Source organism: Amblyomma mixtum, chromosome 8 (genome assembly GCF_055824585.1).
Source record: "Amblyomma mixtum isolate Tamu chromosome 8, ASM5582458v1, whole genome shotgun sequence".
Classification (NCBI taxonomy): domain Eukaryota; kingdom Metazoa; phylum Arthropoda; class Arachnida; order Ixodida; family Ixodidae; genus Amblyomma; species Amblyomma mixtum.
Window position 1 is genome coordinate 36,944,111 of NC_143019.1, and position 9,913 is coordinate 36,954,023.

Below are 9,913 nucleotides of genomic sequence, written 5' to 3' on the forward strand. Positions count from 1 at the left end.
CCAACTAATCATTCCAGAAGAGAGATTACAATGTTGAAATGAGAACTGAGTTTTTTTAGGTAAGCAATAATTAAAAAAAAGAGGTCGTCAGTGAGGACAGATAAGAAAAAAATATTAAATGAAAGGAAGAACAGGGTTCTTATTCTAAAGCAGATATGTCTCTCCAGAAATACAAAGTATATGAAAAGAAGCAAGAAGAAACGTGAATGCTGCATTGCTTCATTTCATCTGATATGTTTCTGCCTTTTTATTTTTCTTCCTAGAATGACTACAGCGTATGCGTTTGACCTTGATCTGCCTTTTGTATTCGACTGGCAATCAGCACCGCCGTCTGCCTTCGTTCGTTTTTTCTTTGTCTCTAGTACCGGGCTTGCTGCAACTGAAAACCACGCACTAAGGCACAGACGTATTCCGGCTCCAGTCACGTGATAACCGTGAGCGATGTACGGCACGTCTTCCGTGCCAGTCTGCCGTTCCACTGGCGGGGATCTAACTCGGCCTCTCTCACCCAAACCTTTCATCTCAGCAAACAGCTGTATGCAAGCAGTCTTTCACAGCAGCAATGCTGGCCGCGTCCTCAGTGGCTTGACAGGGCGCTATCCTCGGGCCTGTTTGAAGCACGAAGGCATCTAAGAGACTAGGGTGCCTCGATGCGCGCGCTTCCCCCCGCCGCCGTGAGGGGGCGCGCGCATCGAGGCGACAGCGCCTCCTGGCGCGCAGCGGGAGACCTCACGACCGCACGTCGTCGGCCTTGTCACAGGCGCAGACGCGTCGCACACCGCGTGTCGTAAGGAGAGGGCGTGCGAGGTAAAGAAGGGGAGGAGGGCACACGCTCTCGTGTCGGCGCCGACGACGCGGATGTACGCGGGCGCCGACAGCGCGGGCACGGAACTCTTGTCTCTTGAGCCTCTTCTTTTTAGTCCACGCTGTCGACCAAGCCTTCTCCTCTGCGCTCGCCAACACCCGTGCGTTGATTGAAACCGAATGCCGAGGGCGTGCGGTACGAAGGAAGTTGCACGATGGCCTCCTATTCATAGCTAGTCCGTCTCTCTGCTCGGGAACTATACGTACGGCATTTGCGCTGGAATTGCCAGCTGCCTCGGTGAATATAATACAAAAGGTAATGACCAAATCAGTGTGTCGTCATGATATGCTGGTTTTGCAATGAGAGCAAATGCTATTGCGGCAAAAATCACGGGTCGAATTCTAAACCCTGTGTGAGAGTGCGTGTTTTCTTGGTTTGTTGAAGGCAGTTAGTTCCCTTAGCTTCGTGGCGAGAAATTAAAGGTAGAGTATGATGTGAGTCGGTTAGTTTGTGAACCAAACACGACTGGGAATGCGAAGTTAGGGTTGATACAATGTATATTGATCCTTTTTTTCGGCTCTATTCTGTTCTAATCGTCGATGGCAGAGGTAGTGTGGATGTGGAGGCGCTTGAGTCGATGACGAAGGACTAAAAGAACAGAGAAATGAATAGAATTGGAACAGAACCGTTATATAATATCACAACTCAATAACTGTGGGCCCTAGGTTGCTCTGATCTATGCCTGTCTTTTCGAACTATATAGTTTAAAAAGACGGGAATAGATAAAAGTAGCTCAGGCTGTGCAGTTATGAGCCCTATATTATATAGCCATTCTATTACATTTTTATTTCTTTTCCATGTCCTGCGGAGATTACAGTTCGCTCCAGCAAAAAAGGATGCACCCCACCCTCAGACCTCCTATTCGTTAAAACAATTCACGATTGCAAGGTTTTTTGGTTTACTGACTTTGCTTACTCCGTACTGGCTGTTAACATGATCTTCCAAAAACAAAGTTACGAAAACATATTAAAGAATTTCTATTTCCACCGGAGAGCAACATAGCAGCCAACATGGAGTAACGGTTAATCTTAAACAAAAAAAAAAGCAGTAATCGTACCTTAAATTCCAACTTAAGCATTATGCACCATATTGATGCTAACTGCCATTTTTTACGAAAATCCAAACTATAAAACGCGGAATAAAGTCTGAATTTATCTTTAGAGGTATTGGTCCAGTCTCTGATATGCTGGTCTATGTTTATATTGAATGCATACAGTGTATCTCATTCCATTTCACTGAAGATAACTGCCTAGGGTGATTGTTAATGGTGCACTGCCGTTTTTCGCCGATTACTTATCTCGACAATAAAAAGTGGCAATTGATAAACTTTACCCTACATATAACAATATAAAACGCCCAGTACGCCAAAGATAAGTCTTAGGGCCTATACTGTTTTGTGTTTATATAAACGAGCTCCATTGTGCAGTTGCTTCCTTGCTAGATTTCCATGTATGCAGATGACACCGCCCTCCTATTTCACATAATTCGGCTCCTATAATGCAAAATAATTCGAGGAAAGATTTATTGGACGCTTCCAACCGGTTCTCTGACTATCATTAACACTAAATGCTGCACAAAAATTAATGCGTCGTCTTCCGTTCCAGAAGAAACGTTATTGTAGTCAAATTGTGATTTCTTTAAATAACTATGCGGCTGAATCTGTAGTTTTGTTGGAGTTATTTTCGATAAGTTTATATTGAATGCATACAGTGTATCTCATTCCATTTCACTGAAGATACCTTGGAGTTATTTTCGATAAGAACTTGAACTGGAAGGAGAAGATTAACATTGTGTGTAGTAAAGCTTCGTTTGGTTGCTATGCCCTAATTAAGGCCAGCCAACGCTTCCTTTAGAACTTTAATATTTAACAGGTTTTTGCTTTTCATTTATTCGCTGCCACATAAGTTATTTTCGTGAGCTACTTAACATATCTATATCCTCTACTACGCTTAGAGAAACGAGTATTCAGGATAATGTTTTCTTCACTATGTCGTCCAAGCAACAGTCTATGTTAAAAGCTTGAAGTACTAAGATTTTCCGTGCGCGATTATAAAATGTATCCTTTGATATACACTATGATAACAACTAATTTTCCATTCCCGCTGAGCTCATTCATTTTGCCCGTTCGAAAAACGAGGCATGCTGCTAGAGGCAATCTTAACCTTCCAAACCATAACAAAGCATATATACGGTGAGAGATTAATTGAATTCGTTCGAGCGAAGATCCGGAATTCACTGCCAATTAATTAATTTTTTCAAGAAATTTTGAGCTGTCTTCCAAGTTATTTTTCTTATACAATAAACTCAGGATGCAATTTCGCTGTTTTACTGCCTCTTTGCATTTTGTCGAGTTGTTAGTTTGCAGATTCCTCATGCGGTTGCCCAAATTCCTCATTTTGTATCGTATTAGATATCAGCCCTGTAAGCTATCGGTCCTTCCTTGAATGAGAAATTAAAGCTTCCTTTGATTTGTGTTAAGCTTCTGTATTGCAGGATTTGGCACTGACGAGCCAGGCAGGTTTAGGTTTGCGTAATTATAAAAAGAAGTAGTAGTGGACAGGAATAAGGACGATATTGAAACGGAAACGCGGGACTTCCTTGTTTATGCCACTACACCTTGGCCAATCCCCCCATGTGGGTATGTGCCATTCTTAAGAGGATGAAGAAGAAAAAGAAGATCGCGAGCCTCGTGAGCCTTCCTCGCGACCGAGCTCGTTCTGAACCGCCCAGAAGAAGACCATCCACCGTTCTCCGCTCAAGACTTCACCATCTATGGACTCGACGTGTGGTTCGCCGCTATCCCTCCGCCGCATCGACGGTGAGAGACTCAAGACGCTGCTGGAGCAGACCGCGCCCAAGTCGGTCCTAATCTTCGGCACCGGGCCGTTCCAAAGGCGCGTGCTGCTCTGTACCCACCTCTGCCTGCTCTCGGCCGCTCTGCACCACATGGCGCTGACGGTGCTGGCACGACCGGTGGACCACTGGTGCAAGCGACCACCGGAGAACGAGTACCTGCCCATCGAGACGTGGAAGAACGTGAGCCTCCCGCGCCGTGCCGACGACGGCGGGCCACGACGGTGCTCCCGCTACGTTCCGCCTCTGGCCGACGCTACAATCAACCGAACCGAGGTGACCTGCGATGCCTGGGAGTACGACCTGAGCATAGGCGGACCGACCATCGTCAGCGAGTGGGACCTGGTCTGCCAAAGACGCTGGCTTCTGGTCTTGCTGACGGCGTCCTATCTTCTGGGCAGCGTGGTCGTCATGCCTCTGGCAGGAGTGGGCGCTGACCGGCTGGGACGCCGTCCCATCCTCTGCGGCGCGGTCGCCCTGCTCATGCTGTCCAGCATGGCCACTTGTGTGGCCACCTCCCTGTTCGCGTTCGCCACGCTCAGGATCGTGACGTCAGCTGCGGCCAGCGTGGCCGAGATCAGCACCACGCTCATCTTGTTCGAGGTGACCCCTCGCGGTGGTCGCACGGGTTACACGGCGCTCGCCGTCTGCGGGGCGTCCGTGCTGAGCCCGTTCTGGCTGTCCATGAGCGCCCGCTTCACTTACAACTGGAGCGTGGTGCAGGCGAGCATCATGGTGTCCACCCTTCTCCTGGTCCCGGCCACCTACTGGATGGAGGAGTCACCACGCTGGCTCATCGTCACCTGGCAGTTCTTCGAGGCCGAGCGCGTGGTCTTCTGGGCGGCGCGCGTCAACGGTCTTAACGTGGCCGATATGCGGCCGCTCTTCAGGGGCGTGGTGGATAACGTGAAGAGTCGTCAACGTCACTGTCGCGCGCCGCCCACCGTTTGGGACCTGGTGCGGTCCAAGGTCATACGTATGCGGAGCATCATCGTGTTCGGCTGCTGGTTCTTCGTGTTCAGCACTGGTATGACGCTGAGGCCTGGAAGCCGGCTTCGGGGTTCCAGCAAGTGTGAAGTGGTGGTCATGTACTGCATGGGCCCGCTGCTCGTCATCCATTACCTGCTCATGCAGGGCTGGGGACGTCGCCGGACGCTGACACTCGGCATGGCTCTGCTATCGGGGCACACCACGGCCCTTGCTATCCTGAGGGTCCTGGGGGTCGGCCTTCTATCCCGAATGCTGATCTGTGCCTCGGTGCTCTTGCTGCTATGCGTCTCCTGCACGCTGTTCGTGTACACGGCTGAGGTGTTCCCGACGGTGGTACGCGGCGCGGGATTCGCGTTGTCGACCATGAGCGGCCGATTGGGAGCGCTGGCGGCGTTAGCCCTTGGAAATGTAACCAACATGGACGCGGTTTACTGGGACACGTTGGCGCTCCTGGCGGTTTCGCTCGGTACGCTGGGGTTTGGCTTGCTCGCACTGCTCCTACCGGAGACTAACGTGCTACGAGTGGCAGACACCATCCAGGAGGCCGAGCAGGAGGAACCGGTCCGAGTAAACTCGCTGTTCCAGATACTGCTTCGTCGGCGCGGCCTGAGCACCCCGTCACCGGGTAGATAATGAGGAGCCGCCTAGGAAGCCTTCCACGATGACGACCTTGAATGACGGACGTTAGTCAGGGAGGCTTGCGGTGGAATGACATGGCTCTGATTACTGCAGATATTGACGCGCTGATGCCTTAGGTGCCAAAGGACATGTCGTTTAGGTGACAGTGCCATCTGACGCCTTCTTCCAACTTTTTTTCTGTACATATACTAGCGTTTTTGCACAACCACTTGTAGTTTCACTCATATGTTTGCCATCTAGGAGATTCATTCGTCGTATGGCCAAGAAGTCTGCGCGTTACTTTCTCAAGGTTTCCGCGGCCCAGAGACAGTGCTGATGACTATCGCGTCCCAACTGCTGGGGGTTTATTTCTATCTTGCGCACTATCTTGCGTCATATTTTTCTTATTGAGTTCGCTTAAATATACAGCCTCTTATAAACCTCAATACAACTGATGAGAGCAAAATTTACCAGATACGTACGCACAGGTGCTGATAGTAATAAATTTTTCTGTCGATATCGACGCTAATGGCGCTTTGAATCTTGCAGCCACATGTGCTCTATACTGGCAAGTGGGGCTGCTTAGAACCTGCATGCAACTCTGGGAGACCTACTCGATGACCATATATTGTCACTTACACGCTCTGCGCATGTGCGCCTCTGCTCCTCTGCCCCCTCCCGAGCTCAACTTGGTGAACACACACTTCCAGTTTGTACCGCGCATACGCTGCTGCAGGCACTCGCCTGCCACTTCACATGCGCATATGGTGCATCCCTGAAAACGGGTTGTGTCTGCTTCACCCTCGTGCATTTGACGAAGTTCACTTCATCAACAAGGTTTTAAGCTTATCTGCGATAGTTTGGCACTGCAAACGGAGAATATTTCACCCACGTGCTCACATCGGAGACATTCGGGGACTACAGCCTTGTTTCCTGGTTTGGCGACGCATTCCTTCCAAGTTAGGCGTCGCAGAGAGAACTAATGCAGTATTTCGCAAAAACTTCCAGCGACTAGAGATGTGACCTGTTCGCGCTCGGGACCGCGGTTTCGCAGCTATCTGTTTAACGCACATATATACACATTTGTTCAGCATGCGTTCTAGTCTGCTGACTATTACTTTAAGGTGCTGTTGTACCCGGAGAGCGATCTCAACCTGACTTATGGCCCAAAGTGCTTCGCCCAAGGCTGCAATAAACAGCTCTCGCGCAGCGGATCCCCTCCTGCCTACGTTTCGTGGCTTAATGGCTTCTGCGCGATCCCGACCGGGACGAGAGACTGAGCAGTGAGCGACGGTCGCACAAGAACATTGTTTACAACGTGCATTCCGGCTGCTCTGCTCCATTTTGTTCGCGCCACGACCGAGGCGTGACTCCGGGGCCATCTTCCCAGCGGCGGAAAGAACGCGACCGACTCTACGGTCTGTTCCCAGAAGCTCGGATTCAACCTCCGACGAGCCGCGCCGACGAGCCGCGGCTCATAAACAAACCCGCGTCAAGCTGCCCTTCGACCCCATGGGCGGTCCTCCGAACACATGGGCGGTCCTTCGAACCCATGGGCGGTCCTCCGAACCCTCACCCACGACTACGTAACGTGACGTGAACACATAGGGACAATGTGTGGGGACCTGGGGAACTTTTACTCTACTTATAGAGAGCACCACCATGTATCAGCTCTCTTGTCGACAACCCGCAATATGTAATTTCATGTATAAAGCTCTTCGTCTTCCCGCAACTTCGCATCTCTGTTGACTCGGGCTCAACACCACGCCGGAAGCGTCGATGTCGCTGACCAAGTCCCAACAGTGCTTTGTACGCAGTTCTGTATACATCTATTGTGATACCACAGCTTTTTCTGGGCCTGCTCTAGCTAGCATTGATTTCTTCTTTTCAGGTTAATTTATCATCGTTCACCTTGAAATTAGGAAGCTTTTTAATGCAAACTGGCTAATACTGCAAGAAATATTTCACAAAACAGTCAGCTTGGAATACGTCTTCCGTCATTGTCTAGCTGGTAGATTCTCCCACCAGTACTAATGTTTACTTTTATTCCTGGATTTCTTGCTTCAAGTGAAAGCTTTGGCTCGTCATGCATCACCACCCTGTGTAGTTCGTGAACTTCACGTGGGCGTCACGTGGCTTAGACTAGCGCGGTACTGGAGCGCCCGCGCCAGCCGACTGGCGCTTCCTGCAATCTTGTGGATAACGCCGGTCGTCTTGCAATAATTCCGTAGAAGTTGTTTTTTGGGGGGTTTCCTCCTGGTCATGAGGTCATGGGTTAAGGGGGGGGGGGGGGGGGCTCATGAACATGGACATGGTCGACCCTTGGTCTAGGATGCCGCACCTGTTTGCGACCATCGTGGTTCGACATACGAGGAACCTCTGTACGTCTTCTTCCTCGCTGGCCAGTAGGTGCTCCCACTGCGTCACACTCGGGTTGTCTATTTTCGGATCTAGCTCTGACTACGGGCAGGTCCATGTTACGTGTACGAGTGTCGTTTTGTCCTTGCACCACGGACATTCATCGGTGTATTCTGTAGGGTACATATTGTGGAGTTTACGCAAGTGGGGGTAAGTGCCTGTCTGCAGCCTTCTCCAATCTACCACCTCTTCTTTGGTTAGCTTTTCGTGCGGGGCTGAGTAGCGCTTCTGTTTTCCCCTGTTATGGTCTATGATGATGATGACGATTAATTTTAATGGTGCAAGGACACGTGTGGCCAAAGAGCGCTATGGCACAGGGTTGCTTCTTCTACTCAAGATTGGGTCAAAGACCCATTTCCAAAGCATTTAACACTAAAGAAGCCGATCACTAGGCCGGGGGAAAGCTTGTACCCCTTGTATCCCCGGCGGGTACCCTGCGGCACTGGGGATCGAACCCCGCACCTCCTGCATGGGAGGCGGATGCTCAGACCACTAGGCCACCGCTGCGGTCCTGTAATGGTGAAGGATGTCTGAATATGTAGGAGTGACAAGGTCGAAGGTGCCTGTGGTGCAGAGTAGTGAGTCTGCTCTGTTGACATGTCCTCAAGCTGACTCATCCTCTACCTCACTGAGCCTCATTCCACGTGTGCCGGAGCCCATTCGATTTCGTGTTTGCGGATAATTGCGCTTCTCGGTGCCTTTTTCAGTATGCGGGGTGTTGCCCTGTCGATTCTGCCTCGCATGCAGTTCCTACACGTCTGTTTGGAGTCTGTGAAGCTCGCAGTCGCTCTAGCAATTGTGCACATAATGGAGAGTTCGTCACTCTGAACCCGAGTCCCCTTCGTTTCGGAGCCGCTACACTCTAAACACATAGGAGTAAAATGGGAGTCAGCTGTACTCTAGCGCACTCTCTAGAGGACAGCTTACTTCCTTTCTACTCTCATATAGGTGTATTCGTGTTCACAGTGTAGGAGCGCAGCTTTTCTCATGCTTCGGAAAGCCGCAGACATTCCTTACTCACAGAGTCCCCGCCGTAGGCTGGTCGCTCCGAGGCTTGCTATAGTCGCTTGGTCGATACAAAACTCTCGGAGCACAGGGATGATAGTGCCTTTATTTGCTTCGGCTCGTGAGACATGTCGTACAGCTGGCCATGTATTTTGAAGTCAAGGCACAGGTACAGCATCGCGCCTCATTAATAACTTGAGGTAATCAAGGCGAGTTCTCGATGGCGTTAAGCCATGCAGATTAGAAAGTTAACTCGTTGAGATGCACGTGCAACTCTGCGCAGGAGAGTGTGAGCACAATGCAGCTTCAAATAAAAGAGTTCGATGAGGCTGTCTCCCGACTTGAAGAGTACACGAAACTGTTATGACATCCAAGTGCAATGGCACGAGACCTTGAGGAGTGTAGTAGTCATAATCGCCAATGCGTGAGCACTTCTTTGCCGTATTTTTGCGCAAGCATATAATACCGAGAATTCGGGGCTGGTTGGTATGTCACGTTCGGGCAACGGTAGCTTGGACAAATTTGTATAAAAGGCAGAAAATAGAAGCAGGACATATTGCTCACTTAATTTCCTGTTCCACTTACGCAAGCGCCTTTAGATCCAGGGATCTTGATCCATTTCGCACCCAGGACTCCCTCACCTTTGTATCCCCTCGTCCCTTTCCCCCAGGGCAGGATAGCAAACTGGTTTCATCTACTGGTTAACCTCCCCGCCTTTCCTCTTCCTCCTGATCCATTTCCTTTTGAAGCATCTGGAACATCCAAACAATAGACAGTACTATGGGCATAATAAACTAACTAGATCTGCTTGTCCCTGCCCCAGCAGTGAATCCAGGCTTCTACGAAAGCGCATGAGTTTTCTAGTGCTTTGCAGAGTAGCTGTCTGTGTTGGGATCGGTGGCAAGTGCTGAAGCTGAAATGAGCAGTAAAATAAATATTCACTCTGTTTCACTTCATTTTTTTAAGGTTCTCGGTTACAAGAAGCTCAGCAGAAGTGAAGTGCATACTTTTCACAAAAAGTGTATACACGGAATCACATATTTAATGAACTTGACGCCAAATGAATGTTTTTGAAATAATGCTTGGGTATATGATGTCCTTGGTTGTTTTTTCATGACATACCATGTAAAAACATGAATTCATTGTAGTTAAATTCATGCAAAT

The 9,913-nt window shown here is 49.6% G+C and overlaps 1 protein-coding gene across 1 annotated transcript; it reads left to right on the forward strand.

The window, feature by feature from the left end:
- Positions 1–3,524: 3,524 nt before the first annotated feature.
- LOC149332113 (solute carrier family 22 member 7-like) lies at positions 3,525–5,341 on the forward strand. The gene is made up of 2 exons (XM_089557476.1): positions 3,525–3,554; positions 3,596–5,341. The coding sequence occupies exons 1-2, from the start codon at positions 3,525–3,527 to the stop codon at positions 5,339–5,341; spliced, it is 1,776 nt and encodes a 591-aa protein (XP_089413602.1).
- Positions 5,342–9,913: the final 4,572 nt, after the last annotated feature.